The 18299-nt window shown below is 45.3% G+C and overlaps 1 protein-coding gene across 3 annotated transcripts in view; it reads left to right on the forward strand.

The window, feature by feature from the left end:
* Window positions 1-18299, forward strand: part of CHST11 (carbohydrate sulfotransferase 11) — a 342410-nt gene that overhangs the window by 159562 nt on the left and 164549 nt on the right. For all 3 annotated transcript variants that reach the window (XM_049884221.1, XM_049884220.1, XM_049884219.1), the window contains exon 2: window positions 15517-15602. In XM_049884221.1, the coding sequence (XP_049740178.1) occupies window positions 15519-15602 (84 nt within the window). In that variant the 5' untranslated portion in view covers window positions 15517-15518. The remainder of the gene's footprint in view (window positions 1-15516; window positions 15603-18299) is intronic.

The raw sequence follows: 18299 nt of genomic DNA on the forward strand, positions 1-18299 counted from the left end.
ATTCATTAATATCATTCCTGTGTCAGAGATGGGCTGCTTTTACTTTTTGTCTCCAATGACGTTTCGAGAGAATGAATAGGTTGTAACGTGGGTCCTGATTGCTGGTGTGTGGATGGTGGATGTGCCCCCCAGGCTGCATCCCAGGCTCCCAAGCTGCATTCTGCTGCCTGTCCGTACCACCCCCCGCCCCCGCCAGCCCACGCTCACAAGTTGCAAGTTAGTTTGAACAACCCTTTAGGCCAAACATAATTGGAGAGATAAAGGCTAAATGTATAAGAATTCTGCTTCGCAGCACCAGGCCGCCCAGAGTGATTCTTTGGGTCACTGCTGCTATTGAAGCATGTGGGTCACCACACTGTCCACTAGCGTTGATAATTGGGGGTACACAGAACCATTAGTTGTCACTGAAGGCCATGGACACTGATCACATAAGATCAGCCCTAAGCATCCGATCTCTTTCGTTTGGATAGACATTTGAAGGAGAGAAAGGCCTGCACTTTAAATAAAATCGCTTTTTACTTTCAATGCCTGTCAATTATTTCCTTAGGAGACTGAAGCCAGATATCATTTGTGACTTTTCCCCCCCACCTTATAGGTTTGGGGGATAAAATATCTTTTGTGGTTTCTGTTAACAAGAAGGAAAGTTCCAGGCTTCAGCCAGAATATAAAAGAAAGTGGAAACTAAAGACTGGTTTCTGGTTACTTTTCAGGCACAGTAAAGCCAAAAGCTTTGACTGTATATACTGTGACCGTATGTACCTAGATATGCTGCTGCTGTTGTTGGGTGTTGTCGAGTCTATTCCGACTCCTAGGGGCCCCGTGTGACAGCAGAACTGCCCCATTAGGGTTTTCTTGGGAACAGATTGCCAGGTCTTTATCCTGCAGAGCCGCTGGGTGGGTTTAAACTGCCAACCTTCCAGTTAGCAGCCGAGTGTTTAACCGTTTGCGCTGCCAGGGCTCCTTGCGCCTAGGTAGAGATATATCAATATCAGTATATAGGTATTATAGATACAGATAGTGTAATAAACAGTATAATGAAGTTTGGGAGGTTGATTAGATCAATTAGGTTAGACATTTGGCTCCCTGTTTCCAAATACCATAAGAATGAATTTTCTACCTTCCACTTGGTGTTTTAAACCCTCATGCATCACAGACTTAAAGATATGTGGGCAGGTTAAGGGAAGGATGAATAAATACTCAGTACATCGGATATAATCAGAGCACGGTTGAAAACCATGTAACTGAGCCTTCAAGCTCTACGCCAGGGCTAGAGTCGTGCCCCATCAAAATTTCCTGGAAGTTAAAGGAACCAAATTCGTGTTTTCCTGTACTTGTTTATATTTTGCTTCTGGGATGCAGCCGAACTGGGAGGAATTTTGTCAAGACATGGGTCTTCAGACTTCTGAAGTTCCCCTCCTACTTGAGTTGGGAGGAAGTGGGATTTTGATATTTCCTACAGTAGTCTGCTTTTGAGTTGCTTGAGTAAACATTAGCAACTTAGAACTTTCAGTTCCAGCACTCTCATTGAGAAACGTAAGCTAAGCTTTGAATGTTGACGTTTATAGAGATAAGCAAGTGAAAGGCAAAAATGTGGTGTCTTTCCTTCAGTCTCTGGTGTTTTTATGGTCCTCCCTGTTCTGTACAGATTGCCTCCTCACATCAGCCTCTTCTGTGTAGACCCTTTTATAAACTGATGCTTCCTGCACCCTCACCCTTAGGAACTTTTGGTCCCGTTCTCAGGGCTTTTGACTTCCTTTAGTTTGTGTTGGAGGAATAACCTCAAACCTGGTCAGATGCAGATCACCTGTAAGTCATAGTCATATTTTTTGATATGTTGTTATTAGTTGCCATCAAGTCACCTCCAACTCATGGTGACCCCATGTGTAACAGCATGAAATGTTGCTCAGTCTTGCGCCATCTTCATGATCGTTGGTTGGTATGCTTGAGTCCTTTGTTGCAGCCCCTGTGTATTTTGAGTGCTTTCCAACCTAGTGGGCTCATCCTTCCAGAACTATTGGACAGTAATCTGTTGTGGTCCATAGGGTTTTCAATGACTAATTTTTAGAAGTAGATCACCAGGCCTTTCTTCCTAGTCTGTCTTAGTCTGGAAGCTCCACTGAAATCTGTCCACCACGGGTGACCCTGCTGGTATGTGAAATCCTGGTGCATAGCTTCCAGCATCATAGCAACACGCAAGCCACCACAGTAAGACAAACTGAAAACAGATAGCGTATATATTAGTACTGTCTATCTCCTGGTCCCTCCTGATAACATGTTCAAAGTAGGTGAGGCGAAGTCTCGCCATCCTCCCTTCTAAGGAGCATTCTGGCTGTATTTCTTCCAAGACAGATTTGTTCATTCTCCTGGCAGTCCATGGTATATTCACTGTTCTTTCACCAACACCGTAATTCAAACACATCAATTCTCCTTTGGTCCCTGGAGAAGTAGAGGGTCAGCAAAAAAGAGGAGGACCTTAATGAGATGGATTGACACAGCAGTGGCAACAAGGGCTCAAACACAGCAGTGATTGTGAGGATGGCTCAGTGTTTGTTCTGTTGTACCTGGGTAGCTATGAGTCATAACCAACAACAACATTTATCACTTATCTCCATCTGTTTCTACCAATGTACGGTTCAAGCATAACTATGTCAGCGGTTTAAGAAGTATAGCAGAAAGGCTTGATAACTGAGAAATAGCTACCCCAAACTGTTTTTGTCATGCACGTTTTAAGAAAGCTTATCGCTATTTGATAAAATGGCAAAATGTTAGAGAATTACTTGAAATTATTAATTTAAAGGAACACCGTCTGAGATTTCTACCTCAGCAAGGACTGGAGCAGTTATATGGTCTTATTGCTGGTTGGTACCAACAGTTAATGCACTCAGCTGCTAACTGAAAGTTTGGAGGTTCAAGTCCACCCAGAGGTGCCTAGGAAGAAAAGTCTGGTGGTCTACTTGTGAAAAATCGGAGGGCGCGCTTCCCTGGAGCTGCCTGTCTTTGGGTTCACCCTCAGAGGATACAGGGCATTTTGATGCTGTGATACTTTGCCTTTGGACTTATGGATATTTAACTTGGTTTGGAAAACAAAGCATTAAACTTGCAGCAGAGAAGCAGGGGTTTGGAAGAGAACATGCTTCAACGAGGGGTTTGGGCTTTATGTGGGCTTTAAGGTGAGGTTCGGGGATCTGTGAAGAGAATGTCAGGAATGTACATCACCTTCATCATCATCATCTTCCTATTTTATCAAATCTAAGAAGCCTACTTTTGTAAAATGTGTCCTGCTTTCAGAAAAGTTAAAACATGAAAACATGTGCACCTTAGAATTGTGGGGTATGGTATTCCATGCTTTTGTCTCATTTATTCCCCTTAATAACCTTATAAGGTAAATTCTCTCATGACTTCTTTCTTATAGGAGAGAGAAAACTGGGACACAGAGGGGTTCAGAAATTTGTAGATCACACAGCTGGCTAGTGGAAGAGACAGGATTGAAGCAGGAATGCTAACACCCTTGGGCCTATCCTTAGCCGCCTTGCTTCGCTCCCTGGTAGTCAAATCAGTGTTGCCATTGTCGCATGTGTGTGCTTAAACACTTGGATGTCAGCATTTTGACCCAGCTGTGCCGCAACAGCTATGTGGACTCTGCCCCATTACTCTTACTAAGGGATATTGTTGTTTTTAGGTGCCGTTGAATTGGTTCCGACTCATAGCGACCCTAAGGGATGGACTGTGTGTTTTGTGTATTGAGTCCTCTCTGTTCCTGACATTAGGTAGATCTCGAATGGTAATAAAACCACCAGTGGCCGACGAGTCGATTCTGACTCATGGAGACCCCATGTGTGTCAGAGTAGAACTGTGCTCCATTGGGTTTTCTTTCTTTTTTATTTTATTGTGCTTTAGGTGAAAGTTTACAGCGCAAATTAGTTTCTCATTCAAAAATGTATACACAAATTGTTTTGTGACATTGGTTGCAATCCCAACAGCTCCATAGGGTTTTCAAACGCTGACATTCTGGAAGTAGATTGCCAGACTCTTTTTTCGAGATGGCTCTGAGTGGACTTGAACCTTCAACCTTTTGGTTAACAGCCAAGTGTGTTAACTGTTCGCACTACCCGGGAACTCGCCTATTGGAAATACTCAGGGATAATAAGTGTTTACCTGTGATACCCATCTAGAGAATCTGTCTTTTACAAGCTGTGGCTTTTAAAAGTTACCTAGCCCCTCTGAACTTGCTCCCTCTGTAAAATGGGAATGATGACACATCTCAGGATGGTAGTGAGGAAAGGAAGGTTCAGAAATGTTTCCTAAGGTGCCTACCATTCAGCATAACGTACAGTAAAAACTCAAGATACGTTCTGCCATTCCTGCCCCCCCGCCCCCGCCCCCAGCCCTGGGTCACCCAATTAGTAGATTCGCAGCAAGCCCCGAACCAGAACTCCTTCTAACATGTCTGGCCACTTCTCATAGATCCAGACAAATGGCTGGCTCTCGCATTCTCTTGTAGCTGTAACCATATGCAAACACCTTCTCACTGTTTTACAGCTTTTTAATTTGGCTGCACGAATAGACTCTGCTTGGCCAACTCTGAAGGAATTTTAATATCCAAACATAGCCTGTACGTGCGCTCAGCATGCCGGAAGGGCGTGCCTGCCTGCTTATCATGGCACCAGGAGATTTATGCATGATTTTCCTTACTTTCTGAAGAAAGGATTTGGTCGCCATTTTTTCACGAAGATACTTTAGAAAAAAAAAAAAAAACAAGTTTCAAAATGCCAGCGTGTCTCTGGGGACCATCACTACAGTAGCTTTGGCCTTCCTTGGGTTCTTTGAAATCCCACTGCGTGTCTTTAGAGGGACTGTGGTGGAGTGAGGTTCAGGGTTGCATCTTGAATTCAAGAGAAAGGAAGGCGGAAGGGAGGGAGATGGGAGAGTGGGCATGTTTAATAGGATGCAGCTGCAATGGCCTTTCCCTCTGACCACATTTCAAGAAGAATAACATTGGGAGTGCATCACTGCTTCCCCCACAGCATGCGTGTGCCTGCTCTGCCCCCAGCCCAGGGCTCCCCCACCCATTCTTGGATCTTCTCCGGCAATGCCTTTTATCTCCCTCCCGCCTGCAACACTGAAAGCTGGGCAGCAACACTTAAAACAGGGGCAACAACTTAAAACGGGGGCAACAACTTAAAACGGGGCAGTGTATAGCCTGAGACATGCAAAAATTAAACACACTCATCGTGTTCTCATTTGTCAAAGACCTACTGCGGAGGGAAGTCCACATCAGTGGCTGCCGATAATTTTTTTGTGTTTTCTTTGGGAACATTCCAAGTCTTTCTTTAGAACTTCCCTGGCTTTCAGTAGCATCTTTAACACTTAGAGTTGACATGGATCTAACATATTGAAGTCATCATCTTTAAGTGGAAAAAATAATATAGGACATGAAAGAAAGCATAAAAGCCATGCTAACAATTGTTTTTCTTTTTATATGCTGTCTTTTATATGTGTAGATATCTTTACATGGTGTCCCTGGGTGGTGCAAATGGTTAACATGCTCTGCTGTTAACCAAAAGGTTGGCAGTTTGGGTCTACCCAGAGGTGCCTCCGAAGAAAGGCCTGACAATCTGCTTCTGAAAAATCAGCCATTGAAAACCCTGTACAACTCATGGGGTTGCCATGAGTTGGAACTGACTCAGTGGCAACTGGTGGGATATCTTTATAGAGCAGAGATCCTAATCCTCACAGTATTTTGAATTCTGCTGCTTTCACTTAAGCCCCATTTCCGTGTTTTCAAAGTTATTTTAATAACAATCATTTTTCGACTGGTTAATATACTGTGATTTATTAATGGTGTACCTAAATTAGCTATGATTTATGAAATTATTCCTTTAATCTTGGGAATATAGAGTATTTCCAGTTTGGAGCCATTAGAGGGGAAATGTTACGTAGTAAACATCTTTGTGCATAAATGTCTTGGCTTTTGTTGAATTATTCCCGTGGTGTAATTTCCCAAGAGAGGAACTGGTAGATCCGAGGGGTGTAAACATTCTTCATGGCTCCAGTGACGTAGTGCAAATGAGGATATTTTTAAAATCAGTGTTTTCCCTGTTAGCATCTCGTGCCAGAAAAAATGTCAGGAGAAAAAAATACAAATGAACAATTAAAATGATTTTCAGCTTTAACTCATCTAGCCATACAGAACTGAAAATATGGGTTTTGATAGATGAGTGGCTGCCTAGGAAGGCTGAAACACTTTATTACTCTGAGCACGTCTTTCTGCATTGTTGGGTGTTGTCAAGTAATTCCGACTCATAGTGGCCTCACGTGACAATAGAACTGCCCCGTATTGTTTTCTAGGCTGTAATCTTTACGGGAGCAGATCGCCAGGTCTTTCTCCCGTGGAGCCGCGTGGGGTGGGTTCGAACTGCCAGTTTTTCTGTTAGCTACCCAGAGTGTAACTGTTGTGCTACCAGGACTCCTTATGTCCTTCTTTGTGGGAAATCATCTCTTTTCTGTCTCTTGCTTCTGGAGGAAAGCTGCACGCACTGTCTGTTCAACAGCCCCATCTCAGCATCCCGCAGTTGCCTCATGCTTGCCTTGAGCAAAGCCAAAGTGCATCACCATTGTAAATCACCAACTCCTTCTTTCCATTAACGGTGTTACAGATTGAATAAAACCAAAAACCCATTGCTCTTGAGTCAATTTCGACTCATAGTGACCCTATAGGACAGAGTAGAGCTGCCACACAGGGTTCCCGAGGAGCTGCTGGTGAATTCGAACTGCTGACCTTTTGGTTAGCAGCTTGAGCTCTTAACCACTTCACCACCAGGACCCAAAAAGATACGTTGAAGTCCTAACTAACCCCCAGTAGCTGTGAACATGACGTGTTTGGAAATAGGGTCTTTGAAGATGTTATCAGCTAACATGAGGTTATACGGGTGTAGAGTGGGTCCTAATCCCATCTGAGGGATGCCGTTATAAAAGAGGAGGAAGGACACAGAGAGACACACGGGGTAGGGGGAGATGGCCCTGTGAAGGTGCCTCTTCAAACCAAGGAACAAGAAATGCCTGGGGCTACCAGAAGCTGGAAGAGGCAATGAAGGATCTTCCCCTGGAGGGAGTAGAGAGAGCATGGCCCTGCCTGTGCCCTGAACTTGGACTCCTGGGCTCCGGAACTGTGAGATAAGAAATGTTCATTCTTATAAGCCACCCAGTTTGTGGTATTTTGTTACAGCAGTTCTGGGAAGCCAGTACAAATGGTGTAATAGTTTCTCTCTGATTCATGAAATATTTTTGTGTCCAGAGATTAATGTGTATGTATCATTTCCATAACAGTGAAATTTTTGGTTGGACTATAAGGGGGTTTTGAGGCGCTCTTTTGGGGGAGAATTAGGGAAAAAAAGGTACTGGACATGAGGAGAAGCCTTGGTGGCACAGTGGTTAAAGCACTCAGCTGCCAATCAAAAGGGTCAGCAATTCCAACCCACCAGCTGCTCCTCAGGAGAAAGATTGGACAATCTGCTTCCGTAAAGATCACAGCCTTGGAAACCCTACAGAGCAGTTCTGTTCTGTCCTATAGGGTTGCTATGAGTCGGAAATCGACAGCATTGGGTTTTGGACACGAGGAATGGTAGCTAAATATAGCTTATTGAGCTCTTGCCTGAGACAGAGCCCTGCTCCACACACTTGACATGGATTGACTCATTTAGCCCTCACAACAACCGTAGCAGGTAGGCAGTATTGTTATTCCCATTTTACAGGTGAGGTAACTGAGGCCAAGAGATTGATTATCTTGTCAAGGTCACATGGGATGTGAACCAGTGTGTATTAGTTTCGTAGGGCTGCTGTAACAAATTGCCACACACTGGGTGGCTTAAAACAATAGAGATTTATTCTTTCACAGCTCTGGAGGCCAGATATTCCAAATCAAGGCATGTTTGCCCTGAAGGTTCTAGGGAAGGTCCTTCCTCGCCTCTTCGGAGCTTCTGGTGGCTCCCGGCAATCCTTGGTGTTCTTAGCTTGCAGCTGCAGCACCCTGATCTCTGCCTTAATCTTCACATGGCCGTCTTCCGTGTGTATCTCTCTGTGTCTCCTCCTCTTTAAGGGCACCAGTCATTGGATTTAAAAATAAACAAACCCGTAGCCGTTGAGTTGATTCCGACTTATAGCGACCCTATAGGACAGAGTAGAACTGCCCCATAGGGTTTCCAAGGAGCAGCTGATGGATTTGAACCGTTGACCTTTTGGTTAGCAACCATAGCTCTTAATCACTGTGCCACCAGGGCTCACATTGGATTTGGGCCCACCCTAACCCAGTAAGGCCCCTGAGTGGTGGGAACGGTTTGCACTCGACTACTAAAGGTTGGCAGTTTGAACCTACCCAGTGGTGCCAAGGAAGAAAGGCCTGGAGATCTGCTTCTGAAAGGTCACAGCCTTGAAAACTCTATGGAGCAGTTCTACTCAGTAACACACGGGGTTGCCATGAGTTGAGGGCTGACTCCTGGACAGCCAACAACAACAACAACAACAGCGACTAACCTGTATGACCTCATTTTAACCAGTTACATCTGCAAAGACCCTGAGGTTCCAAGTGGACCGGAATTTTGCGAAGACATCATTCAAACCATGACACCATGGTCTTAGCCACTACCCCTTAAAATCTTCTAGGACAAGGGTGGAGAAAAGCCTGGGCAGGCTGAAGTTTTGCCCAGGTGGCCTCAAGAGAGACCGAAGGCAGGTGACAGTTCCCTTGGACCTTTGAAGAGGCTGTGTGGCTCTGAGCGAGAAGCCAGCTTCAAGGAGATTGGGTTGCCATGTCGCCCTGCACAGTCCAACCTTATTAGCATGAAGTTACCCTGTGCAGAGTGGAGCTGACTTCTCTACTTGAAGGGAGGGGGCAGGTGAAGAAACTCCCCCGCCGTGCTTGAAAAGCTTGAATGTAGGATACCTGGAAGGCGTCTCTTCCCAAGCACGGCCTCGGCCTCGTTCTGTGTCTCCGAAGCCAAGGGGGAACCCCAGAGGCAGACATCAATGTCTCCAAGTCATAAAACCAGACTTGGAGCAGCAGGCACAGGGAAAGAAGAATTTTGGCAAATTTTCTGCATCACTGCAAAATAAATTTATAAGTGTTCCAGGGAAACGGCAGGGGGCAGTGTAAAATTTCTCTCGCAGGCGAGGGAGGGTAACTGAAAATTAACCGTAGAACGCCCACAGTGACTCATTTAAGGTGTGTAAAGTGTCATTAATATGATGGGTATTGCCAGTGGTGTGGCCCTTGTTTTGTATTTTAGTGAATATAAAACGTCATTTATGAGGGCTTTTCCAGATTAACTGCCAATTTCAATTCCTCAAACTGTGTTTTTCCACAGGGTCTTAAGTTTCTCAACAATGAGATTCTTCCATCGTTGTAGAGGGTTTTTGGGAACAGAATTTATGCTGCTGGGAGGTGAGGGTGGGAGGTGGGATAGGCAGGTTCCCCTTCAGCCAGACACCCAGGCTCCCCACCCTTAACAGTCACGTTTAGGGTGGCCTTTGATTAATATCTGGTCCTTTAACTTAGCCTTCTTTTAACGTCTTAAACTGCATGTAACATTTAATTTCTTTTTTGAGTGCTTCGGTTGCCTGATTAGCAAAGAACTTCCCTAAGTATTTAAGTAATCCCTATAAATCTAGTACCTCAAACTTAGAAATCGAGTGAATTTTAAATTACTTGAAGATTCCAATATTAGGTATAAACTTGCATTTCAATTTGAAGTTGTAAGTCAAATAGTTTGTTCAGTTAAATCTTTCATATTGGAATGGCAAGGTAGATCTTCTCCAATAGGTCAAAATCTTGATAATATTAACATTGTGGGTTTTATTTTTAAACATTTCTGTACTTTTATGAAACAGCTTTATTGAGATATAATTTGCATAGCATAAAATTCTCCTGTGAATTTGCCCTAGTGACAGTTGTACAACCACTGCCACGATCTAATTTTAGAACATTTCCATCACCCTAGAAAGAAACCTTGTGTCCATTAACCGTCACTCCCCATTTCCACCCCCAGCCTTTGTCGTTTCAACTCACGGCGACCCTGTGTGGTAGAACTCCCGCATAAGGTTTTCTAGGCTGTAATCTTTTCTTCTCCTGAGGAGCCACGGGTGGGTTCAAACCGCCAACCTTTTGGTTCACTGCTGAGCGCTTAACCATTGCGCCACCAGGGCTCCTTTCCTCAGCTTTAGGTGACCACTTACCTACTTTCTGTTTCTATATCTTTGCCCCCTGGAAACCTTGGTGGCGTAGTGGTTAAGAGCTGCAGCTGCTAACTAGAACGTTGGCCTGTTGTGGAATTTTCCGAACTTAGTTTTAAATCATTTGGGGTTTTAAGGAAACAGTTTTGTCAGCTCGAAGAATTTTGGGGTTACCTTCCCAAGCAATTTTTTGGGTTGAGCCTCTGTGGTCTAAGTTTCTTCACTAGCAGACCCCTACGAGGGAGCTGAGCTCTGCCCATGACCCAGACTCAGGTCACTTACTTTTTAATTCAAATGTACTTCCACAGAAGACCAAACCCTACCAGGGATTTCATTTCATTCCAGATTCTTTTCCTTTCTGTTGGGCTCACAACTCTAAGGCACAGTTAAGTGATTGCTTGACTGAGTCTCTCATGGCGGTGTCTGGTGCCGAAGCCACAGTTCTGAGGCGCTGCTCCTGACAGGACGCACTCCTTTGACTACCTACCGTCGGATTCCCCCTTTCCAGTGGCAGCAAGATGGTTTAAAAAGCAGAAGTCCAGCTGTATTATTCCCTGCCTTGAAATTTTATTTAAGGACTCCATTTTGACTGTAGAATTAAATAAAATGTTTTCCCAGTCTTGCCTCAAATTCTTTTTGGAATGAGATGAGGTCTAAATAAAGAAACACCACCTGTGTATTGTACTCTGGTGGCTTGTGTGTAGCTATGATGCTGGAAGCTCTGTCACTGATATTTCAAATACCAGTAGGGTCACCCATAGTGGACAGGTTTTAGCAGAGCTTCCAGACTAAGACACTAGGAAAAAAGGCCTGATGATCTACTTTCAAAAATAAGCCAATGAAAACCCTATGGATCACAACCTGTAAAATGTTTATGGTCCCTAGGCTAGTTAGTGGTGAAGCCAGGGTTTGAATCCAGCTCTAGTGGACTTCAACTCCTGTACATTCCCATGTTTCAAAAGGCACTTCTGGGTGACGACAACTTGTCCCAGTTTGCCAGGGACTTTCCTGGTTTTAGCACTGAAAGAAAAAAAGCTCCATAGTCACCATAATTTCAGCACAGTGACCTTCAGGCCAGGAGCTGGGTGGTGGTGGGGACTCTGTCTTCACGTCCTTCAGGGCAGGCTGTGAGTCACATGGCTGCAAAGCAGAACGGCCGGGCATTGTAGGAATGGCTCCCTCTGAGGGAGCTGGGTGTACGCCTTGCTCTTCCTCTAACTCCGTGAGGTTGGATCAGACGCTGTCCCATCCCAGCATCTCCTTGACAGATGGGCTGGTCCGCACTGCACTGGGGCATCAGCACAGACGTGTGCGTTTGCAAAAACATCTCTGTAATTGCCTTGCTGCTCTACACTTTCCAAACCTGGGAGCAATGATGGATCATGCCCAGGCTGTTAGCAAATCAGGAGATTTGGGAAGTGTCCGAAGTCAGCTGGGTTTCGGAGTGTGGCAGTTGTTTTGCCAGCGGGAGGAGAGAGACCCATTTGGATTTGGGTGATTTGGTCCAGAAGTGCTTTTGCTCTGAGTGGGGAGAGAATTGAGAGCCCTGGTTTTTGTGCTGAGAGCTATCAATGATAAAAGTATTATCAGAATCATCTTTTGCTGCCTTTAGAAATAGCATGGTGACGTGGTCAGGAGCACCAGTTCTGGAAACGGACTGACCTGGGATTGAATGTCCTATTTGTCCTGCCGTTTGGTGGCTGTGCGATCTTAGGCAAGTTCCTTAACTTCTCTGGGCTTCAGTTTCTTCACATGTAAAATGGGAACAAATGATGTGGTTATTATCATTATTATTATATCTAACTTACAGAGTTTTTATGAGGATTAAATGAAGCAAGAAAAGGGCTCAGCGTCATGCCGGGCACATGATAAATTCCCAATAAACGGTCGTTCTCATGGTTTTTATTATTAACAATTACTGAGTTCTGCTGCCCTGCCTCTGTTGATACTGCATCGGGGACCCTGGGCAAGTGCTTAAGCTCCTTGAGTGTCTTCTGTAAATTGAGGGGGCTGGGCTCTCAGAATTGTCTATGCCTTTGGTTTGATGAAATGTATCAAAGGCAAGTTGCCGCCCAGGGCCCCACAGCATTTTTGTTTTATGTCTTCAGGCCTGAACTAACGATCCGGCAGCTGCTTTCTGCCCCAGCAGCACTGACAGGATCACAGGGCAGCCCGCAGAGACTGCGAGGGGACGGATCCCTTTGTCGGGAGCTGACTTTCTACCGCCTGCCCCAGGTTTGCTGACTTCCTGGAGGCTGTGTTTGCAAGGAGGGGAGTAGGGTGTCCACTTCAAAAAGGTGTTTAAACACAAGTGGCATAATTGTACTTTTAGCTTCATTTATATATCTTGGAATATCAGAACTGTTCCCGGGTCCATGAAATCATACTGTAAGTCGACCCAATTAGGTTCTTGAAAAGCTGTCCTTAATTTCATTGATTTGAGTTTAGAAAGGAAGATGTAAATGTAGCTAAATAAAACTCATGGTGGTGGGTGGACAGCAGTGTCCTACAGGATTCCATTCTCAGGCCTTTTGATCACCAGACCTTTCATTTTCAAAGGAAGAAAATAACAGCAGCCAATGCCATGGCTGTTTCCTCTGAGAATACCTGATGCCACTGAGTTGATGCCGACTCATAGTGACCCTGTAGGACAGAGTAGATCTGCCCCGAGAGGGTTCCAAAGCTGTGAATCTTTACAGGAGAAGATTGCTACATATTTCTCCTGCAGAGCCCCTGGTGGGTTTGAACCACTGACCTTTTGGTTAGCAGCCGGGCATCTAACAACTGCACCACCAGGGCTCCTTCCTCTAAATATAACCCATTGCCGTCGAGTCGATTCTGACTGATAGCGACCCTGAAGGGCAGAGTAGAACTGCCCCATACGGTTTCCAAGGAGCACCTGGTGGATTCGAACTGTCGACCTTTTGGTTAGCAGCAGTAGCTCTTAACCACTATGCTACCGGGGTTTCCTCCTCTAAATATAGGAGGAAATAAATTGTCTGATGCGCTTAGAGGAAATGTAAAGTCCTGGCTTATGCAGAAAACTTTTTTGAGAACCTGCTGTGTAACAGGAGTCCGTGGGTGGTGCAAACAGCTAACATACTCGGCACCTCAAAAGAAAGGCCTGGCAATCTATTTTTGAAAAAATCGGCCATTGAAAACCCTATGGAGCACAGTTCTACTCTGACACACGTGGGGTTGCCATGAGACAGAATCAACTTAAGGGCAAGTGGTTTAGTTTTTTTGAGTCTGGGCCCCTTCTGGCCATGTGGGTGTAGGAGGAGAAATGCTGACCTGGGCTTCCAACCCTGGTGGGCAGCGGTGGCCGATGCCTTAGCGGTCACCTTCCTCTTGACGGGCCAGGCTGAGCAGGGGTGGGGTGGGGAGGTGGCACACTGCTTACCAGTGAGGCAAAACCTGCCAGTTTGAGTCTCTGCTTGGCTACTGTCCACCCACATGACCTTGACCTTGGTCAAGTTCCTGAAGTTAGCAGAGACTCCAGAGTGGTTATCTATAAGCTTCATGGTGGGTGAGGATTACACTTAACCTAGGGCCTGGCACACAACGAGCATTCCACAGATGTTGAGGTTGTTATCATTCCCATAAAAAGCACACAAGGCCCTTTTGGCTTTTGTGGCCTGGGGTGCCAAAGCTGGTTCACAGGGCTCCCTGTGAAGTCACAGGCAGGGCTGGAGGGTGCAAGGCAAAGGGCCCAAGTTGCAGGCCGCACACGGTCAAAGCCTTTTAAAGGCCTTGTATTAGAAAAATAAACCAATTAAATAATATTGTCCCCCATAAAAGTGAATTTTAATGGGTTCCACGGTAGAGTTTTCACCGAGGCAGCCCCACACCCACAGGCCCCGGGAGCCTGTCTGCCGCCATGGGGGGAATTTAATCTTGTATGGCGTGAGCATAATTTTACAAGTGTTACGGTTGTTTTTTCTCCACCGAAGTGTTGCTATGCCATTGTGCACCGAGAGCAACTTGCATGCATTTAACAGTTTACCTCGTTTTTGGTGGAAATGAAAAATGAAGTAATAAATTAAAGAAAAACACAACAGGGATTTTTTTTCCCCTTTTCTTGGGGCAACGTGGAGGAACAAAGAGCCAGTGTTTCTCATGCGGCCTAATCAAATTCTAATGGCTTTTCTGGACTGACATTTGTGTATAGACCACCCCCCCGCCCCCGCCCTGCTCCCCTGGTAGGGCCACAGGGCACTGAGGGTGTGTAAGGAGCTTATACACTGGCCTCTCGAATACCTGGGACTGTCCCCTAGAGCTTTGTAGTTGTTAGGCGCCGTAGAGTCAATTTACTAATAGTGACCCCATGTGACAGAGCAGAATGGCCTCATAGGGTTTTCTTGGCTTTAATCTTTCTGACAGCAGATCACCAGGTCTTTCTCCTAAGGAGCCTCTGGGTGGGTTCGAACCGACAACCTTGTGGTCAGGAGTCCACAAACTAGTGGCCCGTGGGCCATATCCAGCCCACCACTTGTTTTTGTACAGCCCAAGAACTAAGAATGGATTTACCTTTTTAAACAGTTGAAAAGCAAATCAAAAAAAGAGTATTTCCTGACATGTGAAAATTATGTGAAATCCAAATTTCCGTGTCCATAAAAACCAGTTGCTGTTGACTCATGACGACCCGTGTGTATCAGAGTAGAACTGTGCTTCTTAGGCTTTTCAGGGACTGGTTTTTCAGAAGTAGATTGCCGCAGTCTGCTTCCATAAAGATTACAGCCTTGGAAACCCTATGGGGCAGTTCTACTCTGTCTTATAGAGGGGTAACTGTGAGTCGGAATCGATTCTACGGCAGTGGGTTTTTGTTTTTCAGGGGAGGGGATGTGGAGAAGGAGTCCCTAGGTAGTGCAACCAGTTAAGTGCTTGGCTGCTAACCAAAAGGTTGGTGCTTCCAATCCACCAAGATATGCCACCGAGATATGCCTCGAAAGAAAGGCCTGGAGATCTACTTCCGAAAGATCACAGCCATTGAAAACCCGATGGAGCACAGTTCTATTCTGAAACGTGGGGTTGCCATGAGTTGGAATTGACACCATGGCACCTTTTTTTTTTTTAAGGGGGGCAGACGTGGAGACGCGTGAGTGTTGGAGAAGACAGTGGTGGAGATGCAGGCATTGGATATGGGAGCAACAGTGCAAATCTTTCTTTTTACAAGCTGGTTATCTGTCTTCCTTCCCTCTTATTTCTTCTTCCCTCCTCTGTGACTTTGTCTTTGTCAGACAACAGGCCTTTGTTGCTCACTTCTGATGAGACTTCACTTTCTTTCCTCAGTCATGCGGAGGAATCCCTTTGGTGTGGACATCTGCTGCAGGAAGGGGTCCCGAAGCCCTCTTCAGGAGCTCTACAACCCCACCCAGGTAAGCCTTGGGAAATTGCCTGCTTTCGTGGCTCTGTCACCCTGCGTCATTTTGTTTTTGATTGTTTTGGCTGAAACTTTCCAGTAGCACGTTCCTTGGGGATTTGAAACGTCCTTTCACTGCCTGGCATTTTATCTTCAATGGTGGCTTTCTTAGTTACCTTTTCTCCATCTAATGTCTCTGCAATCCCAGGGAGAGGTATTTAGAATTGGGGAAGTGCCTCAGTTTGGTTCTAAGCTTTCAGGCCTGCCTAGGTTTTAGACCCATGAGATCCACACCATAGCAGGTCCAGTCCCAGCAAAGAGGCCCTGACATTGAAGAGCTGGCTGGCCTGTGCTGTCTTTCATGAGGCACCACCGAAGAAGGATTGCACATGGACAAACTCATTGCCTGCTCTCACATCCCATTGTTCAAGCCCAACAATGCCTCACGAGCCCTACTTCAACCTTGCCAGCTTGGCAAGACTCCCTTGTGTGCAGGGACTTTTTGCTAAGTGACTGTTACAGTAAATGTGACTCATTAATTTAACCAGGTGGCACACATAGCCTCTGCGCTGTTGATTATTAAAGGAACTACTCTTCGTGCAAAATAAGCTCCAACCAAGGAAAAGTATCTTCCTTGGAAAGCTAGGAGCAAAGTTAGGAGGGCTGGTTGCCATGGCAACGGCTTCTGTGGGGTGTGTGGGTCTTGATGTGGACACTCCAGGGCTGGGCCTTTTGCAGGAACATTAATTAGCACTTGACACTGGGAGCTGGTGCGTGAACAACTACCAACAACTGCTGACTTTCCACAGCTGTTAAAAGAGGGGAAAAAAAGTGTTCTGATTTGGCTATAGTCTCTAGGCTTTATTTTGTAATCACATTCTTACTTTAGTGTTCTGTGGACGAGGGTGCTGGCTGGAAGAAGACAATGCTTGGGCATCAAAGGTGCTGAATTTCCAGAAGTTTAGCAAAAGGGATGAACTTGAGAATGTTCTGATCCCACAGTTTTTTTCCAATCTCTAGCACCCACTTCTGGAAAATGAACTCCTGAGTGTGCCTTGTGGGTGGTCTAACCAGGTTAATTCATCCCCCTTTAACCCTCACCGCCTTGAGCTCTAGGTGTGACTAGGCCAGATTAGCTAGGTAATTGCAAACTCACTGCAGGTAGTCCCTGATTTACGATGTATTTGAGTTAATGACGAACCACCCTTAATGTCCGTTCTTTCTTGTTTTGTACATCTGATCATTTAGTAATACGTTGCTGTGTGCAATTTGCTGATGTTATTACTCAGGTGTCATTTGCAGATGTTCAGTTTTATGATTTACTGTTCAAAACGGTAAAGATACTGATAATAAAAGGCAATAATGAAAACTAAAAAAATTAAAAAAAAAAAAAAGGTATTTGACTTATGTCGGAACCCACTTACAATGAATTCGTTGGAACGGAACCCCGTCGTAAGTCAGGGACTACCTGTATTACCTGAAGCTTCCTTTACTAGGTTCCATGGTGACTCAGCAGAGAATTTGATATTTGGGTTTCATTTGGTGCTGAACTATTTCATTATTGTGGGCAAGTCTCCCAGCCTGTTTATAAACCCCGTCCTCAGGAGCAGACAGAATTGGGCTTTGACGAAGGATAGGGTTTCTGGTAAGCCGTGTTGAAAACAACACATGCTGTTCAGATGCAAACCATTTCCATCTTTTTGTTGACATCCTCTATTCTCAGTTCATTTTCTCCCTTCAAAACAAAACTGCTGAAGCGCTACTGCTTTCCCAAAGAAATTTTATGGGCAACATATGGTGTCATGGAAAGAGCCAATTTGAAGTAGACGCCTCTCTGGATGGGAAGTCCATGGGCCGTGGCTGTCGTGTTCACCAGTGCATCCTCTGCACCTAACACAGGGCCTGGCCTATGGCAGATGCCCCCAAATATCTGTGGTTGAAAGAATGAAGGCCTGGGTTCAAATTCCGACTTTACTTCTAGCTAGTTGTACAACCTTAAATACATGATAAGTTTTTGTTAGGGCTCAGTTTTTTCAACTGAAAAATCTCTCTGGAATGTCGGGAGCATGAATCAATTCTCAAGTGTCAGGGCACTAGAACTGTGATTGGTTGGTATGATGGCCATGAGTGTAGCTTCAATAGCTGAAGCCTTGACTTCAGAGCCAGACTGAGTTCAAAGCCCGCTTCATCATTTACTAGCTATGTGGCTGTGGGTAAGTTGTTTAACCTCTCTGTGACTACTTTCCCTCCTTTATAACATGGTGTTCACAATACCTAGCCTCAGGGTCCTTAGAAGTGAGGACGGTGAGACTTCAGCTTGCTTACTTTGGATGTATCATCAGGAAAACTAATTGCCAGAAAAGGATGTTGTAGTTGGTAAAGTAGAGGGCCAGCAAAACAAGGGAAACCCTCAATGAGATGGATTGACACAACAGCCAAAACAACGGGCTCAAACATACCAGTAATCATGAAGATGGCCCAGGAGCGGACATTTCATTCTGTTATACATAAGGTCGTCGTGAGTTGGAGCCAGCTCGATGGTAGCTAACAACAGCAACCCTGCAGGGTTGAATGAGATGATATGCCTTGCCTGGTGCCTCCATGGAGTTATGTCATTCGTGGATTCATTCATTCACTCATTCATTTATTCATCTGCCATTACTGAGTATCTCCATGTGCAGCGCAGTGCTAGGCAGCAGGCACATGGGGTGAA

The sequence above is a fragment of the Elephas maximus genome, chromosome 4, assembly GCF_024166365.1.
Source record: "Elephas maximus indicus isolate mEleMax1 chromosome 4, mEleMax1 primary haplotype, whole genome shotgun sequence".
NCBI lineage: Eukaryota > Metazoa > Chordata > Mammalia > Proboscidea > Elephantidae > Elephas > Elephas maximus.